This window comes from Macrosteles quadrilineatus, unplaced genomic scaffold (genome assembly GCF_028750875.1).
Source record: "Macrosteles quadrilineatus isolate MER2022 unplaced genomic scaffold, UCM_ALF_1.0 Scaffold_1__1_contigs__length_201487025, whole genome shotgun sequence".
In the NCBI taxonomy this organism is placed as follows: Eukaryota; Metazoa; Arthropoda; class Insecta; order Hemiptera; family Cicadellidae; genus Macrosteles; species Macrosteles quadrilineatus.
In genome coordinates this window covers 45,374,547-45,400,231 of record NW_026542594.1, presented here as the reverse complement: position 1 = coordinate 45,400,231, position 25,685 = coordinate 45,374,547, and the positions used below count along the sequence as shown (strand labels likewise).

The 25,685-nt window shown below is 39.2% G+C and overlaps 2 protein-coding genes across 2 annotated transcripts in view; one reads left to right on the top strand and one right to left on the bottom strand.

Annotated features, from left to right (window-relative positions):
- The first annotated feature begins 4,756 nt into the window (after positions 1–4,756).
- Positions 4,757–6,595, top strand: LOC128996495 (piggyBac transposable element-derived protein 4-like). Its single transcript, XM_054421870.1, has one exon. It carries the CDS (start codon positions 4,757–4,759, stop codon positions 6,593–6,595), a length of 1,839 nt encoding a protein of 612 aa, XP_054277845.1.
- Positions 6,596–7,328: 733 nt separating this feature from the next.
- Positions 7,329–25,685, bottom strand: part of LOC128982894 (amyloid protein-binding protein 2-like) — a 102,441-nt gene continuing 84,084 nt past the window's right edge. Inside the window, exons 8-11 of the mRNA XM_054401950.1 lie at positions 25,136–25,278; positions 24,423–24,565; positions 13,787–13,952; positions 7,329–7,983 (exon numbers count right to left, since the gene is read on the bottom strand). Coding sequence (XP_054257925.1) covers positions 7,760–7,983; positions 13,787–13,952; positions 24,423–24,565; positions 25,136–25,278 — 676 coding nt within the window. The 3' untranslated portion in view covers positions 7,329–7,759. The remainder of the gene's footprint in view (positions 7,984–13,786; positions 13,953–24,422; positions 24,566–25,135; positions 25,279–25,685) is intronic.

The following is a 25,685-nucleotide window of genomic DNA, read 5'->3' as shown; positions in this document are numbered from 1 at the left end:
AGAGCTTTATAATGAAGACCCTATTTCTGACGATACATTTGAGGCGGGCGAGGAACTGCTTGCAACCCTGACCGAGTCAAGAAAGGAAAGATGGAGCAATTTGATAGGGGCACTAGACATGAAGCAAAACAGCAGGCGTGCCTGGAAACTGCTAAAAAATCTCAGTAATGACCCAACTGCACCGAAGAACCCGCTGACAAATGTTACGCCGGATCAGATTGCACATCAGCTGCTCATTAATGGGAAACACCATTCAAAAAGTAAGAACATGAAGATCGAAAGGGAAGTCGAAGATGAGCAGCATTCTTTGGAGACCCCTTTTACAGCTGATGAACTCTACACTGCAATTCAGCAATTGAAAAACAATAAGGCTGCTGGACCTGATGAGATAAGAACAGAGCAAATTAAGAACTTTGGTGCTGCGACAGTCACCTGGGTTTTGGACCTCATGAACGACTGCATTACATCCATGCAGATCCCAAAAACATGGAGGAAGGCAAAAGTAGTAGCCGTCCTGAAGCCGGGCAAGGAGCCAACTGATGCAAGAAAATTCCGTCCTGTTTCCTTGTTGTGTCACCTATACAAAGCTTTGGAACGCATGGTGTTAAATCGAATTTCCACAACAGTAGGCAACCTTGGACTGAGCATGACAGTAGCTGCGTAAAATAGCATTTGTCATCATCTGGCCGCAGGGTTGTTAGTCTTGACCGAGTCATTGGCCTGTTTTCACTACTCTGGGTCTGGCATACGGGTATACGCCCTGAACTGAACCCAAAAAGTGGTTTTCAAAGTGATGTCTGTCTGTGTGTGTGTGTGTGTTAATGTCTACAGAACTACAGACCACACCTGTCGTCCGATTTTCAAAGAAATTTGGTAGGTAGGTACTAATCCATCTCCAGGGTTTTTTTTTCATTTTTAAATTTTTTATTTTTAATGATGATTTTTCCATAGAAACCCATAATACCCCCGCCGCAGCAAACCTGCCGACTAAGCGAATTTCCATTTGTCTGAATTGATTTTCAGTTAAATATATTTTAATAACATTAGGTTTAACGAGTACCTAGGTTTGCTGCTACAAGGAAACTAATAGTGTGTTTTTGAGTAAAATATTGATAGCTTAGTACAACAAAAATTTGCCAAGTTTGATCAAAATATATCCATAAACAAGCAAACTACAACATTTGACAATATTCTCCATAAGAATAACATGGGAATTTTAAATTTACAATTTTTTTTATTTTCTCCGTTACTAATAATCGAACAAAAATACTTTTGTATATACTAAATTATTTGTTTTTTTAACCTCTTTAAAAAGGTCTAAAGAGAAATCGGGAAATTTCGTGTTTTGAGGGTCAAAAGTGAGAAAAACCAATTTTTACCCCATAAAACCCCCCGTAAAGCCCCGTTCCCATGGTCCGATCGTGCTGGTTCGCGAACTCATTCAAGCTTATCCTGCTTTACACCTTTAAACCAAATTTCATCAAAATCGGACAAAAAATACTCAAGTTATCGCGTTCACGGACGTATATATATATATATATATATAAGTCTATATATATATATATATATATGTCTATATATAAATATATACATATATAAAAATTTGAACGAATGGTGTTTTTGGCCTCTGGGGACATCAAAATGAAAAAGTAAATCGGTCCCGGGTCTAGGTCTTACCGTGCCACCTACGGTAATACAGTAGCTACTTCCCTATAGGGAAATTCGCTAAAATAACAGAAAAATCAGATTTTCTCAAAAATGGCCCAAACGATTTTGATAAAAATCATTCTCTTAGAAACATTTAGTCCAAATCAGCACACTCAAACAAAATACATACCGTAAAACGCACCTACAGCACTTTGGCAAATTGCTCTAGTTTGATGAACGTTTGATGAGGTAAAAATGTTTACGCCATACTACATTATTTTGACAAGCTTCCCACGCAAGGATTTAGTCCAGAAAACAGCTGTTTGCCGCCAGCTTATTCAAATGGTGTTTCATTGCGTACTACTGTACTGTAATGAGTTTTACCGGACACCAATCAGCTGATTATACTGTATTTAGGTGGCATTGCATGGTTATAAACAAAAACATAACCTCTCTTAGAGGTAATGACTAGCGATTTTTGTTCTTTAGTTGATGGAAATATATAAGGATTTGTACAGATTTAGTAGTATGGCGTAAACTATCGTACGTAACTCGTCCAAAATGTGTGTACCGGACTCGTATGATAATCCCGTACTCGACTTCGTCTCGCACAGGAACGACCACACTCGTCCGGTAAACACTTATTTTCAGGACTAGTAACGTACTATACTATTCCTTAGAAGTTGGGCCGCAATGTGTTGTTACTGAAAAATTACCAGATTATGAAATTCAATCAAGATATTATTAGAGACAGATGTGGAATAAAGAGGCGTTTTTTTAAGTAAAGGAATAAAGAGCACAAGTAAGATTAAAGCATGAACACAAAAGTTTTATTACACTTTTACATACTATATGAACAACCAAAAACACAGCAAAATAAATTTCAGTTGTGCTACAGTTACTTTTGAAACTCATACTATTTTATGCAGATCAACAATAACAATACAAAAAAAAAATGCTGTGTGCAAATTAATAATTTTTTTACAGTCAGGTTCAATTAACATTGCAAATGGATAAATACTAATACTGTAACATTAAGGTTAAAGACAAAATGAACAAAAAATGTTTAATAATTTTGCTATCTCAATTGTTTGTTGTTACAAAATTTTAGAAATTAAAAGTGAATTAGAAAACAAAAACATAAAACGTAGTACCATCTTATTTACTGTTTTTCATATAATAATTATAATAATAGTATAAAATTTGTTCACAATTGATGAACTGGCTCAGCCAGAGTAGGCTATGTGTTTGTAGCTCACTCTATGAAGGCCAATCATGTCTATACCACAAGATGTTTAAACAACCCTAGGTAAGACCAGTTAGTGGCAGTATTATTCGTTATAAAGGGTTGCCCGTAAATTAAGGTGTCTATGAAGCTCCTAAGCGAGCTAATTCAAATCTGAGACCAAGGCTATGCAGTTTCGATACTTCATACACTACTACTATTTTAGCACTCCCACAACCCCATGTGATGATTAGTTTGTCATAGTAGCTTAAAACAATGTGAGGGTAAACCGATGCTCAAGCCACATGATAAATTGCATTCCACACTTAGATTTCTGTGGGGGGTCCACCCCTATTGGGACCCCACTTGTCAGTTGTAGATTAACTGATGTGTATGCTGAAAAGAGTTTAGGCATACAAAATGGGCATAAGTGGTTAAGGTTATTTCAGAAGGTCAAAAATTTCCTCAACAAGGCCGGCAGTGTGTTCATTAGTTTCCATCAAGATTGTGATTAAAGTTAAGAGAACTTTGCTTGCTGATCAACTTGTTTCAGACTTGTAGGGTTTGCTGTGTTCCTTGGTAGTCTTGGTAGTGTCGTCCCCTATCACTGTAGCAATCAGTCACACTGCGATCTATATGTAAAACTTCCCTGATTTTAGCCTCATACAAGAACGATGAACACTAAAAAGCAGCCTGTAGAGATTTACAATCACCTCCAAACTTTCCCTACACTTTAAATGTGTTTTTAATTTCTAAAGATTTTACTTTATTCACATCAGTCAACTGACTATCGACTCTAATAGCTGTTGATGCCTTAGGCCACAGAGATACAATCACTGGACCCAAGCGAAAGGGAGCGTTGATTTTCCTTCACATATTCTTTTGCTAGTATGACAAGACTTATCATTGCATCACAGGACAGGGTGGGAATTGGCTAAAATCGTAATAGATGAAGTAAAGAAAATGGCGAGGGTCATAAGGGGAACTCAGCGGAGACATTTATTTATGGACAAGTTTAGTATTTTTTGTGTTGGCCATGTTAATTTATACTTCGTTCACAATATTTATGCAGTTTTAGGGGATGAAATCTATCACTTCCACTTGACCCTTACCTTTAAATTAATAGCTCAACAGCTGATTAAGAAACATACATTAAATTTTTTTTAAAGTGGTGGGGGAACTTCCCCTCAAACCGCCTAAATATTGTGAACGAAGTATACAATGCAATCTAATTGATTTCTTGTTTACCTATTTGGAAACCTTTGAGTAACAAACCATTTGACTACAGCACTTTCATATAATTTTTGTTAGTAGAAATTTTGCATTGCAGATGACCAAAATCTTAATTGAAAGCAAGGATATTTATAATTGAATACATATTTACAGAACACAGGCCTTTTAATGGCACAGTATAACAAACTAACCCTTGTGCAGGTGTTGTATATACATACCTCATTTTGTTATCTTCTTAATATTACATTTTTATACAACAATATTCACCAAAGTAATGAACAAATATTTGTATATCTATATAAAAAATGTTAGCCAAACCTACAAGCATTAATTTTTTTAAAGTTTTTTATCCATTAGTTAGTTTTTTTGTAAAAACAACTTAACCCATTGGCCTACTTTGACGGTCGCTAACCGCCGTGACGCCGCGGTCCCTAGTAATACAATGACGAGTAGCGACCGCGCACCAAGTAGTTGTCCGTTTCAATGCTAGATAGCAGCACTAATCAGGCAAACTGCTTTACCACGGCCTGTTTTTAGTTGAAATGAATTAGTATTTCAGTTTTCGGGTTGGTAGGCCTGTTTTTAGTGCGAGTAAATATTGATTTCTTGGCAACCTGTTGCTCTCAGCTTTCTGCTGTGTTTGTTTACAGAATGGCGGGTCGGGATTGTTTACGTTTGAGTGAAATAGATCGTTTTATTGATGATGATAGTTATTTGTTGAGTGAAATTGATAGTGAAACGAATGAAGATGTCAATGAACGAATGTTTGAAAGTGAGAATGAAAGTGAGAACGATAGTGAGACGGAATCTGACGAAAACGAAGAGGCTGTTGACGAACCTGACGATCTACCGGTGGATTTGGTTCTTGAAACCATTGAAAATGTTGTTCGTGGAGATGGCAATATACCAATGGACTCTATTGAGGAAATTATTGAAAAGGTGGTAAGTGGAGAAATTGGTTTTTTAGAGGAGCCTATGGCGTGGGAAGATGCTCCCAATGAGCCAAAAAATATTGTATTTTACGGTGACAAAGTAGGAGTAAATATTGCACAATCGCAGCTCCTAGATTCCGAATTAGATGTTTTTTCTGAGTATCTAGGCGATGATTTCTTTGAGCGGATTGCCATAGAGACAAATAATTATGCTGCAAAATGTTTTGCAGATCCAAACCGGAAAAAACTAAAAGATGATTCTAATTGGTTTGACTGTGAGACTGATGAAATAAAGGCATTTTTTTCCTTATTTATTCTAATGAGTGTGGTAAAAAAGCCAACTTTGCAGTCTTATTGGAGCAAAAGGAAAGTAATTGAAACTCAGATATTTTCTGAAATAATGCCGTTTCGAAGATTTCAAATGATCATGCGTTTTATTCATTTTTCAAATGAAGCAACTAGTCGGCCTACTGATAAACTGAAAAAAATCAGACCTGTAATTGACTACATGTCAAACAAGTTTTTACAAAACTACACCCCGGACAGAGATATCTCTGTAGACGAGAGTTTGATGAAATTCAGAGGCAGACTCTCTTACATACAATTCAACAGAAGTAAGAGGGCTAGGTTTGGTATAAAAATTTACAAACTATGTGAGTCATCAACAGGCTATTGCTCTGCCTTTGAAATTTATACGGGCAAAAAGAGTCTTCCCAAGGGTCAACTAGTTAGTGAACAGATAGTTTTGCAACTCACAGAGCCGTTTTTAGATAAAGGCTACATAATGCATATCGATAATTGGTATTCATCACCAAGATTGTTTGTGAACCTGCTTGAACGGAACACATACGCAATTGGTACCGTGAGACCCAATAGAAAGAATATGCCAGGTGATATGAAGGAGCCCTTGGAAAAAGGAGAAGCACAGCGTAGAAGTGCGGAAGGTCTCCTTGTGGTTAGGTGGATGGACCGGAAGGCTGTGAACACGATTAGCTCCAAACATTCTGACATCGACTTTACGTCAACAGGGAAAATGTCAAGGCCTACAAGGGACAAACCTGCTACTACAATCATGAAACCTAAGCAGATTATTGAATACAATCAGGGCATGCTTGCAGTTGACCGCCAGGACCAAGTATTGTCTTACAACCCAGTGATGAGAAGGTATGTGAAGGGTTATGTGAAGATTTTTTTCTACCTTTTTGAGGTTTCTATGTTCAACTCTTTTGTAGTTTACAAAAAGCTATCTGGCAAAAGTAAGCAGCACTTCTCTGAGTACAAAACAAATCTGGCTGAACAAATCACTCAATCAATCCGGCTACGACCGAGGACATCACCTGGAAGACCATCGACAAGTAACCCAATGCGACTCCAGGGACGACTTCATTTCCCAATGACCATACCAGCTACACCTTCCAAACCGATGCCAACTAAAAGGTGCCTTGTATGTTCCTCAAAAGGGCTCAGAAGAGAAGTGAGGATCCAGTGCAGCAAGTGTGTGGTGCCGCTTCACATCGACGGCTGCTTTGAGGCATACCACACCTTAGTGAACTACTAAGAGTTGAGGGACAAGTGTAAATAGTGTATATAGTGTAGTTGTAAAAAGCAATCATGCCCAGTCAAAAGAAATTTAGTTAGGTATATTGTTTGTGAAGTGTGAAGAGACCTAACTTACATGAAATTTATGAAGTGAAGGCCTACATATTGGATAATATTATAAAGGTACGTGTTTTCCATTTATTATTTTTATTATATTTATTATTTTACCAGGCCCGCATTTAGCCTATTATTATAAGTATCCTTATTTTGAAATGGTAAACTTCTAAGGTGATCTTTTCTATGTGGTGTCTAGGTAGGCCTAACCGAAGCCTAAGTTACAGACTGCGCTAAGTCCATAACGTCTTGTTACTATTTAATTTTTTGAGGACTTATTTATCTTATGTAAAATTATAACAAAACAAATTCTTATTTGTAACTAAATACTAAATGATAAAAAAATTAAAAAAAAATAAAAAAAAATAAATTGATGATTTAATTACTAATTAATTAATTAATTAATTAATTAATTATAATTAAATTTTTAAAAAAATTTTTAAAAAAATCTAATTTTTATATTTTGATATTAGCTTGACATGTTTCCAAAGTTTGAAAGAATTCTGATGCAAAATAAGAGAGATATAAGTGTTAATGCAAAAGCCTGCAAAATCCTAGAAATTAATAGGATTTCCAAGGGTTCAACAGGGCCTATAATATGCGTAGGCCAATGGGTTAAAAGGAATATTAAAAAATATCTCTTTCCAATAGGCTGGTCTAACATTTAAGATTGATCCAAAATATTAAGTTGCTTGGTTCAAAAGAAACTAGTTTTTAAAATGAGAAAACAAAATAAAATCAGCGTAAACTCAATAAATATTTCTTTTTTATAGATCATACCGAGTTCATTGTGATATCCCATGAATCTAATGCTGTTAATCGACAAGTTTAAAATGCCTAACTATTTACTCATAAAACTTTCTTAAACTCAAATAAAAAATATGAAATTATGTAACAAATATCAACATCATAAAGTTAAAAAATTATTATATATCATTACATTGAACTGCTATAATACCACAAATATAAACTACAACTTAATGTGTGGTTAGACAGAGGCAGTATCTTTTAAGTCTTCACAAAATCTTGTCAAGTTTTTAAAAAGTAGGAAATATCCATTAAGAAGTGTTCAGGCAACAAGCTGTTTGATATAAGCCAGGGTTTTAGGTCCTTCTTCTAGTACTAGAGGTGAGGTCTCTCTAAGAGCAAGGCATTCGCGTAGCTCCTTCCACTTGGTAAGAAGGACCATGTACTCTGAAACTTTGTCTCGATGTCCCAGCTTATCATATACATGGATCAGCCCTCGATAGTCATACTCTAGGCCAGAGTATGTGGCACTGTACAGTTGCAGATCTGTAACACAAACACTTGGTGAGTAGGATCATGTACTCTGAGACTTTGTCTCGATGTCCCAGCTTATCATATACATGGATCAGCCCACGATAGTCATACGGTCATACTCTAGGCCAGAGTTTGTGGCACTGTACAGTTGCAGATCTGTAACACAAACACTTGGTGAGTAGGATAATGTACTCTGAGACTTTGTCTCGATGTCCCAGCTTATCATATACATGGATCAGCCCACGATAGTCATACGGTCATACTCTAGGCCAGAGTATGTGGCACTGTACAGTTGCAGATCTGTAACACAAACACTTGGTGAGTAGGATAATGTACTCTGAGACTTTGTCTCGATGTCCCAGCTTATCATATACATGGATCAGCCGATCGATAGTCATACAGTATGTTGCACTGTACAGTTGCAGATCTATAACACAAACACTTGGTGAGTAGGATCATGTACCCTGAGACTTTGTCTCGATGTCCCAGGTTATCATATATATGGATCAGCCCACGATAGTCATACTCTAGGCCAGAGTATGTGGCACTGTACAGTTGCAGATCTGTAACACAAACACTTGGTGAGTAGGATCATGTACTCTGAGACTTTGTCTCGATGTCCCAGCTTATCATATACATGGATCAGCCCACGATAGTCATACGGTCATACTCTAGGCCAGAGTATGTGGCACTGTACAGTTGCAGATCTGTAACACAAACACTTGGTGAGTAGGATAATGTACTCTGAGACTTTGTCTCGATGTCCCAGCTTATCATATACATGGATCAGCCCACGATAGTCATACGGTCATACTCTAGGCCAGAGTATGTGGCACTGTACAGTTGCAGATCTGTAACACAAACACTTGGTGAGTAGGATAATGTACTCTGAGACTTTGTCTCGATGTCCCAGCTTATCATATACATGGATCAGCCGATCGATAGTCATACAGTATGTTGCACTGTACAGTTGCAGATCTATAACACAAACACTTGGTGAGTAGGATCATGTACCCTGAGACTTTGTCTCGATGTCCCAGGTTATCATATATATGGATCAGCCCACGATAGTCATACTCTAGGCCAGAGTATGTGGCACTGTACAGTTGCAGATCTGTAACACAAACACTTGGTGAGTAGGATCATGTACTCTGAGACTTTGTCTCGATGTCCCAGCTTATCATATACATGGATCAGCCCACGATAGTCATACGGTCATACTCTAGGCCAGAGTATGTGGCACTGTACAGTTGCAGATCTGTAACACAAAATAAAATAATTGGTTGAATCTAGTCTTATGGCTTAGCCACACCATCTTCTACTGTATTGAGGTGGCTGTGGCAATGGCGGACGATACTGAAGTGCTCGTTTGTCCCTGTTGTAAAAAACTTTCTGAAGATATGGATAAATCCCTCTTTTGTGAAGGAATGTGCGGTTCTTGGCACCACGCCAAATGCGTCAACATCTTTGCAAAGAAATATAACGAAATTCGCAAGATGGAAGAAGAAATCCGATGGTTTTGTAAGGTGTGTGACGACAGAGTGATGAGCCTGATTATCCTGGACAGAGGCCAGCCTGGAATCGTTAGTGAGATGAATGAGATAAAAAATCACGCAAGTCAATTTGCAAAACTTGGGGAGAAGTTAGAGAGGAAAATTAATATTCTATATCAAAACCAAAGTTGGAGTTAGCAGGATTTTAGATTCTAAAACATTGGATAACCTTTCAATTTCTTTATTACAATCAGAACCTGATTTGACATGTCTGGAACCTAACCCGGGAAATTCAAACTCTTCTATCGAACTAACAAAAAACCCTGAGACCCCATTGGTTAAAAATCAAACAGACGAAACCTATGTGGCAGTGGATCAATCAGACCACAACGGAGTAGCTCAAGTCAATGGATTGTAATAGGATCCAAGAAGATGAAATTGAAATGAACACAGAGCAGAGTGAAACGGAAAACCCACTGCAGAATAAATCTAACAGCTCAATGGAAGGGCAGGAAAATAGACTGAAACAGCGGAACGTGGACCAAAGTAAAAAAAACCGTAAAGTGGAAAAGAATTCATCTAATAAAAGTGGAAACTGAAACTGCTGAAACTGAAGCGGAAAATGATGAAGTCTCGTTACCGCATGTTGAGGTTGAAAATTGTTCGCTAACCTCAAATATTAAGCTCTCATACGCGGATTCTCTAAAAATTAAGAAAACTACTGTGAAAAACGTGGCAAAAGGTGTCAAGGTGGCCCCTATCAAGAGTAGTGAAGTGATCACTTGTGCTGAACAAACTAGCCGGAAACCAGTGGTAATCAGTCTCTATTCTTCGTGTCCCGAGTGTCTCCTTAAACTACTAAGGAAGGTTTGTCTAAATACCTGAAGGAAAAAGGTGTTGAGGAGAGTGAATGTGTTGATCTCAGCCCTAGATTCAGAACATATAAGTCCTTTAAGAATGCTGTTCCCGGGCAGTCATCTCACAGGATTCTAGATCCAGGTTTTTGGCCCACAGGAGTTTTAGCCCGAATTTTCCTCCAGAAAAAACGTGGACCTAGGTAGTCTCCTTTTTAGGGAGAACAGTGTACAGAACAGTGACAACATAGTGAACCCAAATCCAGTTCTTTGGTTAGGCTGTGATAGTGAATCAAGGCCTGGCCTAGGTTAGACGTTGCATGTAAAGAAACTGAAATCAACTTAACTACCCCTGACCATAGGGCTGAAACTGAGAAGGGATCAGACCGTGTAAATATTGCTAGATTAAACACTCAGTGTGTAAGGACTAAAATAAACTTGCTTGAACTTTTTGTCGAGGAAACCAAATGTGATTTCCTTTGTGTGACTGAACATTGGCTGGGGAGAGTGCTTACTACCAAACTTAAGCTAATTTAAATCTGGTTAGTATTTTCTGTTGAAGTAACCACAAAAATGGTGGTGTAGCAATTTTCACTTCTGACCAGGCCGACTGCAGGAAACTGAACCTGGATAAGTTCTGTATAGAGTTGACCCTTGAACTGGCAGCAGTGGAGATTGTTAACATTTCTACTATCCTCGTAGCCGTCTATAGATCCCCGGACGGAGTTTTTGGGGACTTTATTAACCACCTTGAACAAAGTCTGATCTACCTCTCCAGATTTGAACCTAAAAAACTTATCATTTGTGGTGACTTTAACGTTCACTTGGAGTCCCCCTCTCATGAGGAAGCAACCTTTGTGAATCTACTGCGGAGTTACGGACTGTTCATAACAACCAGACTACCTACCAGAGGACCAGCCTGCCTTGACACGGCTGCTACAAACCTCGACTCCTGTGATTACGATGTCCAAGTGGTTCATTCAATGGTGGCCGACCATGACGGAGCGGTTATCCTAAGTGTTTCTTCTGATCTGGTAAGAAATCCACTGTCTTCCAGTAGTTTTAGTCATCAGATTCTAAAGAGAGTGGTTAATGAAAATGATTTCCCTCTGCCAATTTTCCTTACGAGCTGTAAATTGGGATTTACTCCTGCAACAACCTGACTCAGAAATTGTTTTTTCTACTTTCCATGACTTGTTTAACAACAAATTTGACTCCGTTTTTCCTGTTAAGATTATAAAACCCAAAAAAAGTAGTTGATGGTAGGCCTAAAAGTAAAGCTCCTTGTAGGGTAAGTAAGACTTGGTATACTCCAGAACTTACCAAAATACGATCCTTTCTGCAAACTCTCCATGATCACTACAAGGCTGCTAACTCGCCAGAACTTATTGCTACTTTTAGGAACCTCTACACTTGGGTAAAGAAAAAGTACAGATTTGCGGTCACTCAGGCCAAGAGAGCCTGTAATGCTAGGACAATCATGCAGTCTCCAAATCCTTGTAAAGCTGCCTGGAATCTTGTAAATAAGCATCGTACTCAGAGGTCTATACTAAATACTGAAGCGTCACCTGATGATTTTAACAACTTCTTTTTAAGTAGTGTTCAGGTCATTGTCTCTAACCTGCCTGTTTTACAGACGGACCCTCTGGCATCGATTAATGACATTCAACCAGCACTCACACTAACAACTTGGAATTTGGTGAGTACTCATGATATCATATCAATAGTTAAGAACTTCAAAAATTCTAGAAGCCAAGACATTTACGGAGTGTCCTGCATGGCCCTAAAGGCTCTTATTGATTCTTTAATTGTACCCCTCACTTGGTTAGTGAATCTATGTCTTAGTAAAGGCTCATTCCCAGATTTATTGAAAATGGCTAGAACCGTACCCATCCATAAGAAGGGTGATGTTTCCACTATGTCTAATTTCAGGCCTATTTCCATTCTACCTGTATCTTCAAAGATACTCGAAACGATAATGAAGAACCAACTCATGTCGTTTTTTGAGGACAGTAGCCTGTTTATAGATGCCCAACATGGATTCAGAAAAGGCCGCTCTACCACCACCGCCCTGCTGAGCCTAGTCAACACCATCTCTGAAGCATTTGAGCAAAATGAGTCTGTGCAGCTTAGCCTCTGCGACCTAAGCAAGGCTTTTGATGTAGTACCTCACGATATCCTCCTGCTAAAACTGGGCAAGTATGGCGTTGGCGGTGTTGTTATCAAGAGCCTCTCAAACTATCTGAGGGACCGTAAGCAAGTTGTATCTCTGCGAGGAGCCCTTTCCAGCATAGGCCATCTCTCACACGGTGTGCCACAAGGATCTGTCCTCGGCCCTCTCCTTTTTACTATAATGATCAACGACCTTCATCTGAGTGGGAGAACATTATTATTTGCAGACGATACAACGCTGCTGACCAGAGGTGTAAATATTCACCAACTGCCAACAGAGGCTGAAGACCTGCTCGAGAGAGCCAAGGATTGGTTTGTTGTAAACCGCTTGAAAATCAACGATGACAAAACCCAGTCCCTGGTTTGTACGCTGAAGCGGAGAGAAGGGGAAGATGGCACTGTAAAGCTTCTGGGATTCACATTAGATCCCAGACTAAGTTGGAGCGAACACATTGCGCGGACATGTGTCAAGTTATCTCGTGTGCTCCATCTCCTAAGAAAACTTACACCAGAAATTCCTAGATCATCTCTTTTATCTGTGTACTACGCCTTATTTCACAGTCATGTGACTTATGGACTTGTACTGTGGGGGCACTCCTCAGCAGCTGAGGATATACTACTCTAACAAAAAATGGCCTTGAGGATTGTCCCATCTGCTGGGTATTTGGACCATTGCCGGCCAATCTTCAAGGAACTAGGGGTGCTCACAGTATATAGTCAGTATGTTCTGGATATTCTGATCCTACTGAAGAATAACTTGAGGGATTACAGTAAGAGAGAGGAGGTGCACGATTACCATACTAGGAAGGCCCAAAACATCGACGTTCCCCGCTGCCGTCTCAGACGTACCTTGAGTTGCTATCCCCGTTCAGCGATTAGAATATACAATACTCTGCCTACTCAGATGCGGGAGATGGATGTGCCCTCCTTCAAGAGGGCACTAAAAGGGATACTTGTTAATAGACCGCTCTACTCCCTTAAAGAACTTGAGGATGAGCCCCTCGCAAAATAGTGTATGTCCGCCTTGCCATCCAATAGACGGCCAAGTTTTTTTTATAGTAGCCTATTTTTATGGTTTTGTAAATATTGTATATAGTTTTATTTTATTATATTATAAATTATGACACAATCTATCAGACTAGATCTGTCAAAGATGCAGGATTCAAGTATCAAGTATTAAGTATTTACTATTATCCAGATTATATTTGGACAGAAATAAAGCAAGCTGACAGATTCCCCGTAATAATAATTGAAAAATCAGAATTTTGAGGGGTAATAATAAGGTTGTTGACTTACTGATTTTGATGGAGCGGAAGTAGAGTTGCTCAGCCTTGCGGTACTCATGCATGTGGTAGTTGTACAGACTAGCAAGATGTCCCACGGACAAGCCTACCTCGTAGTCTTCTGGGCCCACAAGCTTCTCCTTTATTGCAATAGCTTTCAGATGCATTTGCTCTGCCTCCTAAAATGAATGTGACAGCAATCAAAATATTTCCTAACCAATCTGATTTAAAAGAATAATAGTGAAACACTAGGCTAGAACTGTGTTTACACATCCACACACTGTATGTGTAAGGATGGTGAACAAAAATATAAAAATATGGTGAAAAGGTTGTAGTAACGGTATATCAACTAACTGTCAACTTGTTAATGCTAGTTATTCTAAAATATTAAATACTTTAAACATAGATGTGGTGAGTGCACCAATAGACTGTTCAAAACCAGCTGACGATGATTTGTTTTAAATAGTATAAATTTTGTTTTTGTTTATTCTAATAAGTTTCCATAGTTACCAAATTAGTTCATTCCTGGTTTTTGTACTTTTAACACTTTTGTTTTTTCATTCCAGTTAAATTATAATTTCTGTCAGTTTCATAAATTATTTAATCCAAAAAGTTACAAACATAGTTAAAGAAGAACCTACTACTTCTTCAGTGGTGACCCCGACGTGATAATTTCTTACCAAAATTTGGCAAAATTACAATCCAATGTCTACTATTCAAGAAGGTGACTCCCTAGAACAAATTACTGTGAAGATCCCACATTTTTGGACAGCAGATCCTGAGCTGTGGTTTGCGCAGGTCAAGACCCAATTCTCCTTGGCTCGGATCACATATGGTGAAACAAAATTCTTTTATGTTTGTGGAAACCTGGATGCTAAATACGCTGCTGAAGTGAGAGACCTCCTCACAAGACCACCAACCGAGGGAAAATACAAAAAACTAAAAGCAGAATTGATACGTCGCCTAAGCTCTTCACAGGAACAGAAGACCAGCCGTCTCCTAGAACATGAAGAGATGGGAGATCAAAAGCCCTCGCAGTTCCTCAGACATCTTCGCACTTTGGCTGGTACCGTATTGCCAGACACTGTGCTGAAACCTCTGTGGTTGAGTTGTCTGCCTTCATCCACTCAAGCCATTTTAGCAACACAAAAGTCATCTGAGCTTGATGCACTAGCCGAGTTGGCTGACGCTATGCTTGAAACTAGCCCACGTCATCGTTACAGAAGCAGCTGTCCCTACTTACAGTCCCAACTCCATGGAAGCAATGATAGAGCGACTGACGATCCTCATGACATATAAAATGGGTGAAATCGTAAGCACTCTTGAGCACGACATTTCAACCATCAAAGAAGATCTGTGGAGTAATCAAAATTCTCGTCCAACATGGAGTTCAAGACCGGGTCGGCGATCAAGATCACGCTCAAAGAGCATGACAAGAGACGATGTGTGCTGGTACCACAAGCGATTCGGTAAATGCAGCAACTAAGTGCACCAGGCCTTGCAGTTTCCAAGCTAACAGCTCAGGAAACGATCTCAGGAGTCTCTAATGGTGGCCAACGACTCTCCCAACTACAGACATCTCGCCGCCTCTTTGTCACATACAAGGTAACAAAACAACAGTTCCTCATTGACACTGGAGCAGATGTTTGTGTCTATCCTCGAAAAATGCTTTCAGGTAAAATACTCAAATCTGACTATACACTATATGCAGCAAACAAAACCGGAATCACCACTTACAGGTTGCGTACCTTATCTTTGGACCTAGGCCTACGCCGAGCGTTTGTGTGGAGGTTTATCATCTGGCTGATGTTGCCAAACCGATCATTGGAGTTGACTTTCTTCATCATTATGATCTATTAGTGGTGTAATATTACATGTCATTCATTCATCATTAACATTAATTTCTCTATTATTTTGTATATTTTCTCCCATAATGTCTGTTAATGCCCCTGATAGTGAATGTTCGGCGTCAGTGTTTGATTGATCAGAGGTAACCTCTCTCGTTTCCACGGGTCGCGCAACATACAGTACTCCAATTTGGTAAGTGGTATTAAAGCAATAAATGCAAAACCAACCAAATGTCTACATGCAGCTCCTCCAATCATAAGCGTCCCTCATTCGACCGGCAGGTAAACCTTCTGTCCCTGTGAAACACCAAACAGAACACCATATCTAGACAACCCCAGGACCACCAGTCTTTAGCAAACCTCGTCGTCTAATAGCCAAAACACAACAACAAGTTAAAGCTAGCCAAAAGAGAATTTGAGGTTATGGTCCAGTTAGGTATAGCTAGACCTTCTTTTAGCAGCTGGTCAACCCCTCTTCATATGGTTCCCAAAAAAGGAGACGAATGGAGACTATGTGGAGACTACAGAGCCCTAAATGCCAGAACCATTCCTGATCGTTACCCTATTCCTCACATTCTGGACTTTTCTCTAAATTTGCATGGTAAAAGGGTTTTCTCTACTATAGATCTTGTTGGTGCTTACCAGCTAAACATCTAAGCTGGCACTTGTCCGATCGCTACTAGTACCTATTTCAAAAACATTATGTTCCGTCATGCGGGTTGCATCAACTGTCCTCGTGACCCATATGAAGGCGCTCAAGTACATAATGCAAGGGGAGTCAACCCTGTGAGGCAGCGGAAATGTTTGCAGTCCGATCTTTTCCCTACCTCCACCCTCCTCCCGCCTACACTACCAGCGCTAGGCCAAGTGCCAGCTTAGATGTCAAGAGCTGTACCACCAGATCCTGTAGCTCCTGATGACGTTCATAAGACTGCTATAACAACACCTTTTGGTCTTTTCGAATTTCCTTTCATGTCTTTTGGACTTTGAAGTGCTGTCCAAACCTTTCAGCGTTTCTTTGATGGTGAACCCAGTGGCCTAAACTTCTGTTAAGCTTACATTGATGACGTCTCAAAAAAATCTCGATCAAAATAAAATCTTGAGACTTGACTATCCCTACTCTTGACTGTTACCCTAAACGAAAGACTACAAAGGCATTAAGAAGATATGCTAAACTTTTATCGTAGATTCCTACCCGATTCAGTGTTCCAGCAGAGCTCTCCAAAGGACCTTCTGAAAGCCAAAACTAAAAGGTAATATGCCTATTAATTGGATCACAGAAAGTGAACAAGCTTTTGAAGCTTGTAAAAAGCCTCAGTGAAGCTGTTATGTTTTCTCACCGTGCACCGGATGCCTCACTTGCAATCTTCTGCGATTCATCAGACTATGCCGTAGTAAGTGTATTGCAACAAAAGGTAGGACACAACTGGCAACCATTATCTTTCTTTTCTAAAAAGTTAAGTCCAACTCAACAAAAATACAGTACGTATGACAGAGAGCTAACAGCAATTCATTAAGTACTTCAAAAATATGCTAGAAGGAAGACAATTCATCATTTTTACAGATCAAAAGCCTCTGACCTTTGCTTCCTGTTAAAAACCTGATAAGTGTTGTCCGAGACAGTTCCGTCACTTGGAATATATTGGACAGTTCTCAACTGACATTTGCTTGTTTCTGGACAAGAAAACGCAGTTGCAGATACCTTCTCTAGGATAGAAGAAGCCACTGTCTCCTTAAACTTCCAGGCTTTGGCATAGTCTCAAGCTCAGGATGAAGAACTACAACACTATCTAGAAAAGGAATCCAACCTAAAGCTCAAGCAAGTGCTGCTACTAGGAACGGAAGTCACGCTTTATTGTGATTTGTGCACTTCAAACCCCCGTCCTTTTGTCACAAAACAATTTAGAACAAATGCTTTTTACAGCTTGAACAACCTGTCTCATCCCGGGATAAAGGCATCCACAAAACTGGTTAGCCAACGTTTTGTTTGGCCTTCAATGAAATCAGATTGTCGTTCTCGCAGGAGCGAGCCCCTCTCCAGCCAGAAGTCAAAGATAACATGTCACAGTTCAACCACGGCCTCCTTTAACAACAGGTCGCGGCCAGCGAGAATTGGCAACGTCGCACTGAGCATTAACTCCCGGCTGTTTCACCATTACGGTAGTACGGAGCTAGTGGTCGCGGTTTAAATATACTGCATTTTTACACCCTTACAATTGACATAAAATTTAGAAATTTAGTACAGAGCTAGGGAATAAACTCTTCATGCCAATGATATGGTTTTGAAAATTAAAATTTCATTTGGTACCGGTAGTATATATAAATATTTTTAACACATTAGAAACAGTTTGAAAAAGTAAAGTGAAAAAGTTAGTCGCCTACTAAAATTATTGTTGTTTGTTGGTCAGAGAAGTTTCATCTGTGAGAAAGTTGTAGATAACAGGGTGTCTAGTTTATTTCCATTATAAAATTCAAGACTAATTCCAGACTTTTCAAGACTAATTCCAGACTTTTCAAGACTAATTCCAGATTTTTCAAGACCAGTTTTTTCAACAATTAGTGGGTGTTGATACCAAAATGTATCGATTCTCGATTCTTGATACCGATACCAATTTTTATAGCTTAACCAAATTTTCTAAATAATACTACACCAACCCCTGTCTTTGTCATAAAGTAGTATTATGATAATGTGGTGTTTTCAAGTAAAGAAATGATGCAGCAATAAAAAATTCTAACTAGCAAATTTGGTTTTTTTTTATCATAAAATCTTCCGCGTACCGTACGTTTAGACATCATCATTGACTGCAGCGGTTACAGAAACGTGATCGTCGTCGTCCGCGATCACGGCAAAATCATGAACATTTCCCGCGGCTGTTTAGACATCACCGCCGTCTCCCGCGGACACGGAAACGTTATCGTCGACGTCCGCAATCACGGCAAAATCATTAGCATTACCCGCGGCCGTGTAGACATCATCGTCTTCTCCCGCGGTCACGGAAACGTCATCGTCATCTCCCGTGGTCGCGGTAACGTCATCGTCGTCGTCCGCGATCGCGACAAAATCATGAACATTTCCCTCGGCCGAGCAGATATCATCGTCGTCTCCCGCGGTCACGGAAACGTCATCGTCATCTCCCGCGGTCACGGATACGTCATCGTCATCTCCCGCGATCGCGACAAAATCATGAACATTTCCCGCGGCCGAGCAGATATCATCGTCGTCTCCCGCGGTCACGGAAACGTTATCGTCATCTCCCGCGGTAACGGAAACGTCAACGTCGTCGTCCGCGATCGCGGCAAAATCATGAACATTTCCCGCGGCCGAGCAGATATCATCGTCATCTCCCGCAGTAACGGAAACGTCAACGTCGTCGTCCGCGATCGCGACAAAATCATGAACATTTCCCACGGCCGAGCAGATATCATCGTCTTCTCCCGTGGTCACGGAAACGTCATCGTCATCTCCCGCGGTCACGGAAACGTCATCGTCATCTCCCACGATCGCGACAAAATCATGAACATTTCCCGCGGCCGAGCAGATATCATCGTCGTCTCCCGCGGTCACGGAAACGTCATCGTCATCTCCCGCGGTAACGGAAACGTCAACGTCGTCGTCCGCGATCGCGGCAAAATCATGAACATTTCCCGCGACTGTTTAGACATCACCGTCGTCCCCCGCGATCACGGAAACGTCATCGCCGTCGTCCGCGATCGCGACACAATCATAAACATTTCCCGCGGCCGAGCAGATATCATCGTCGTCTCCCGCGGTCACGGAAACGACATCGTCATCTCCCGCGAACGCGACAAAATCATGAACATTTCCCGCGGCCGAGCAGATATCATCGTCATCTCCCGCGGTCACGGAAACGTTATCGTCGACGTCCGCAATCCCGGCAAAATCATTAACATTTCCTGCGGCCGTGTAGACATCATCGTCGTCTCCCGCGGTCTTGGAAACGTCATCGTCGTCTCCCGTGGTCACGGTAACGTCATCGTCGTCTCCCGCTGTCACAGAAACGTCATCGTCGTCTCTCGTGGTTTCGGAAACGTCATCGTCGTCGTCCTCTATCGCGGCAAAATCGTGAACATTTTCCGAGGCCGTGTGGACATCATCATCATTGGCTTTCGCGGTTACGTAAACGCAAGACGACGATCGCGGCAAAATCATGAAAATTCCCGACTTTGAAATCAAATTTAAGACTAAATCCCGACTTTTCAAGACCGTTTTGAAATTCAATACTAATTCCCGACTTTCCCGACTACTAGACACCCTGAGATAATTAAATATACTTTACTGTTTGTATTTAACTTTTCTTTCTATCATGCTTAGTTTTGTTAAAATTTTGGGTTGAACAGAGTGACCAAATCTCAGTTTTATGTCGCGGCACGGCGAGTAGTGCTGCCCCACAAGCTGAGAGTGTAGTATCGCATAGCTAATAATTATTAATCTAGGCCAACTAAATTATTTTAAGCAGGCTAATAAACCTTTTGGTTATCCTCAAAAACATTACTTTTGTATCAAATATTGCTTTAATATACATTCCCAAACCAGTACAGAATCCCAGCTATAACTGAAAGCTCTACCCGTGTTGCTTATATTTTCCCGTAGTAATATTATTACTGTATTAATAAGTAATATTATTACATAAGTTATTAATAAGTTATTGTAATATTATTATTACAGCCTTACAGCATTGAATGCATTTTGAAGACAGGTTAACAATTTACTACAATCCAACCAACAAGTTTACATGTACCCGGTGCACACTGCACAACTTTAATGTCTTCATAATTAAATACTGAAGCCTAAAACATAAATGTCTTTTAATTTTAGTTTTAATAATTTTGCTGTTAAATTTATAATGAATTTTAAGTATGTGTTTTATTTACTAAGTTATTTATTAAGTTATTATCTAGTATTATGAGAAATAAAAATATTACTTCATTCATTCTGTTATTGCGACACTATTAATAACTAATCTATTCATAATATTCTTGCAACAGACAATCGGAAGGCGGGGCTAGCGGAAACTTTAAACTTAGCGCTCATCAACCAATAGCGGCGTGGCGACCACCATCCTGATTGAATTAGGGGGAATTAGCGAATAACTAAAATTAGCGACAGCATGTATAATTAGCATTGTATAATTGGCACACAAGAAGGATGATCTCAGAGAATTAATTAGAATACTAGTAGAAGAAACAGGAAAATTTGGCTTACAAATTAATGACAGTAAAACAAAATTCATGAAGTGCGGAAGATGGGATGGTAGAGAAGAAAATGATGAAGATGATGATGATATCTTACAGATAGAGAGCCACTCTTTTCAGAAAGTAAATAGTTTTCAGTATCTAGGAGTCCTATTATCAGACAACAATAATGAAGAATTGGAAGTAATAAACAGGTTAAATTCGGCTAACAGGTCCCTCCATGCATGCAATAGATTGTTAAGCTCAAAATTATTATCCCACAATACCAAATTACGTATTTATAAAACAATAATAAGACCGGTTTTACTGTATGGCTCAGAAACATGGGCAATGAGCAAAAAAATAGAAAAGAAAATTATAACATTTGAAAACAAGGTTCTCAGGAAAATATATGGCCCGACGCTCGAAGATGGAATATGGAGAATGAGACACAACATCGAGATTAGAGAGCGCTATAAAGACCCCGACATCATAGCGGAAGTCAAGAAGAGAAGATTGAGATTTGGTCATATTTCGAGAAGAGAGGAAGACTCCACTACGAGAAATGTACTTGATAGAAACCCCGAAGGCAGGAGACCACGAGGCCGTCCCAAACTTAGATGGAAGGATCAAGTACAAAAAGATGTAAGAAGACTGGGAAGGAGTGAAAATGACACCAAAGACAAAGACATCTGGAGGCAGTGTGTGGGCGAGGCCAAGTACCTCTTAGGGCGGTGGGGCACACGGAAGATTTCTCAGGTGCCGTTTGACGTCACTAACTGCTGCGCCTGAAGAAACAGACAATTTTATAATTTTCTATTATTAAATTAAACTGTCATAACCTAACCAAACGTGCTGATAATGGAAAAATCGAAAAAAGGTTTACTAATCTAAAAAATAGTTTTTTTTATCAAATAAAATATTATAAATGCCTAAAATTCAATTTTATAATTTTTTATTATAAAATTAAACTGTCATAACCAAACCAAACCAACCAAACTTGCTGATATGAAAAAATTGTTGATAAAAAGTTAGTGCCGCCGGCGGGATTTGAACCCGGAACATTCGGATTACCAGCCCGCAACGCTATCCACTGCACCACCGAGGCCGATTGCCCAAAACCGTATCGTTGCGGTATTGGTGTTCCCTCAAAGTGACGTCAGCAGTTAGTGACGTCAAACGGCACCTGAGAAATCTTCCGTGTGCCGTTTCGCCTCTTAGGGTACCAGTGGTCACTCCAGTAAGTAAGTATGTATAATTAGCATGCAGTTGTTCTTCTGTGTTGGCTGGTTTTTAGTGACAGTGGTTTTAATGTCAGATATTGATATTTCAGAAATAGCTGAAACTATTCTTATGTATTTGTGGAGTAAATTTAAAGGAAATGGTGTCCAAAATTATTTTGAGAATGAGCAATATTTTGTTAAATAACTACACGAAAGTAAAAAAAGACGAAAATAATAGGCACTGTAACCATAGAAAAATTGCAATCCTCTCTTGAACAAAATAATATTATTTATTGCTTTTGGAAATTTTTACTTTGTTTGTAAAGGCCTAGTAATTGATAAAACAATAGCTTACGTAGAAGCTGTAACTAAATAAAATTGTAAATAGGATTTAAATTTTAAGTGTTTAACGAATAATAAATCATAGAGTAAATACGTAGAAGAGACAAAAGAAAAGTACAATAATTATAGGCCTAATACTTATATGTTCAATGTACCGTAAGAGGTTTTAGAAAATATTGAATTATATTCTGGTATTGACATGAAAGCCTCGTATAATTCTCTCCTTCTTCTCCTACACATCAGTGTTGTCAGATATAAAACATCTAAATTAATAGATAATTTGCGTGCTTGTTCCAATCCTCCGCGGCTCGAGCGCGAGCGTTCAGTGGTGTAGAGTAGCAGTAGCCATTCAGCCATCCCATGCGGTGTATTGACACTATTCAATGTATTTTGTACAAGAGATGAATAAAGTAGTTTTGAATTGAATTGAATTGCCACTTCAAACGCCGCGGCCTGTAGTTAAAGGAGGCCGTGGTTCAACCCCAGTTGGTACGTTTGTTCCACCATCTTCTAGATTCGAACACATCCATATTGACCTAGTTGGCCCATTACCTGTTTCGGAAGGTTACAGGTTAAATTGGTTGGCTTGTGTTGACAGATTTACACGTTGGCCTGAAGCAGTTCCACTTGAGAACATAAAAGCTGAAACTGTAGCTCGTGCATTGTTCACCAACTGGATTTCAAGGTTTGGAACACCACTGCGAATAACCACAGATCAAGGTTGACAATTTGAATCGTCTCTTTTCCAACACCTAACATCTTTAACTGGATCAACACGTCTGCGAACGACTGCCTATCACCCTGCTGCCAATGGACTTGTTGAACGCTTTCATCGACAACTCGAGGCAGCCATAAGGTGTCACACAACAGATCGTTGGACCAAAGTATTGCCAGTGATCCTGATGGGGATCAGAGCTGCGTGGCGTGAAGATACTCAAGCTTCCTCTGCAGAACTCGTGTATGGTCAAACTCTACGACTTCCTGGAGAATTTATGACACCCAGCCAAGATGGACATCAACTGGACCCACCAAGCTTTGTGAAGAGCCTACGTCAGCACTTCAACAACCTGCGTCCAGTCAGTGGAACTAGACATGGTGAGAAGACGCCATACATTTATAAGGACCTCGCTACATGCACACATGTCTTTGTGCAGACTGACATCCACAAGGGAGCTTTCGAACCCCCAAAGCAATGCCCCTTAGCGAACCCCCATACTCTGGCCCTTGCCCTATTATCAGCAGAACTACCAAGACTGACGTTGTGGCGTTTAAAGGCTGTAATGTCATGGTATCGATGGACCGACTCAAACCGGCGTACCTTTGGGCCGAATACAAGGGCAACCGATGTGCATCAAATAATACAGGAAGCAACAAATCAAGCATGGATGGTCCAAAAGATACCAAGCAACCATTCAAGACTAGTTCAAGGGAATTAAAACCAGCGATTAAAACAAAATCTGGAAGACATGTACGCTTTCCTGTACGATTTAAAGTATCATGATTTACTTAAGTTAAATCATTAGGCGGGGGGTACGCAAAATGTTTATTTCAGCCCTGATAATGAAACAATTTTAGACAAAAAGTTAGTGCTACCAGCGGGATTCGAACCCGGCACCTTTAGATTATCAGCCCAGTACGCTGTCCACTAGACCACCGAGGCCGATGCTGTCCCATCGTATCGTTTTGGTAATGGTGTTCCCACAGCCAATCAGAAGCCTCCAAGTTACACTTTTGGCAAAACTAATCCTGAAATAAAAATACAGCGGGGGGGTACTGTCGTGAGTGCACCAATAAACTGTTCAATACCAGCTTACAATGATTATTGTTTTAAATAGTATAAATTTTGTTTTTGTTTATTCTAATGTGTTTCCATAGTTACCAAATTAGTTCATTCACTGGTTTTTGAACTTTACACTTGTGTTTTTTCATTCCAATTAAATTATATTTTCTGTCAGTTTCATAAATTATTTAATCCAAAAAGTTACAAACATAGCTAAAGAAGAACCTACTTCTTCGTAGAGAATACAGAATTTGTGTATGTTACCTTAAATTGCCTCATGCTCTGATACAGGCGGCCTAAGTTGCCATAGTGTTTTGCAGTTTGAACATTGTCTTCTCCAAAGGAAAGTCGAGTTAGTCTCAAAGCATTTTTGTGTAACTTTTCCGCAGTTTTCAGCAGTTCTGTTGCTGTAACATAAAAATATTTTTGTTGTAGAGACCAAACAATAGTAAATAAATATTGAAAACTATTAAAATCCTTCAATATGGAAAAACTAGCAAAACATTATTTTATTCTGATTCCTTTTTCTTAAGCATTTCAATCTGAAATTTACTATTCAGTTAGTCCTTTATCCGTTTGTGCAATTTTGCATACACGGTGGCAGTATATTAATTATATTAGTCGTCACTTTATATTGTTACACCTTTTGTGGCTCTTTTCTGGAACATATTTACTGTACTATGGATAGTGTAATTTATGGGTCTATCTGTAATTTATGACAAAGATTTAAAAAAGGTATAGAAGATTTTATTTATGTACAAAGCTATAATCTACACAAAGGAAGAAATAAATTTTGTACAACAGAGTAGCATCTACTTTCTGAGTGGCGAGTGATAAGTCACATTAGCTCTAGCCTTCAAAAAATTAAAATAATAATAAATAATGTAAGAACTGACTAAATTTGAAAAATGAAAAATACAACAAAAAGAAAAACATTCTACATATTTAAATAAAAATGTATTATGAGAATAACTTACATGTGGCGTAGCTAGTTCCAGGGATGTTGTCCAGAGCAATCTCCTCCAGGATGAGAGCATGCACTCTCTGTGCAGATGCCAGCATCAGATGCTCCTCAGGCAGCAGCTGCTTCATCAGACGAATGGCTTTCTCTGCATTCTCTCTGTAAACATGAGTACATCAGAATATATCTACCAAAGCTGATTTATGTAGTATGTTTTGATTTTAATTGATTATATTCGTCCATCTGTTATGTATTATTCGTAAGTAAGTTACTTTGTACTGTCAAGTGTTTTAATTTTTGTGTTTTAAGTTCTATGTTTTTATTTTTTGATATTTTTTATTTTTAAGTCAAAGGTAATTTGTTTCTTGTTCTTATTTTACCCATTCCAATTTTTGCTTTTCAATTTTTTTTGCTCTTTGGCGCTTTATATCTTTATTTTATTAAGCCTAATTATCACTAACGTATTGTAACGGGTCCAGTAAATAATAATAATCGAACATAGACAAATGATTAATTATCGGAACAGTAATTAAGTTAAATAAATTATCAATATTAAATTCAATAAT

Bases quoted from the DNA above. Each gene is read 5' to 3' on its own strand.
- LOC128996495 (XM_054421870.1), top strand. From the start codon at position 4,757: ATGGCGGGTCGGGATTGTTTACGTTTGAGTGAAATAGATCGTTTTATT.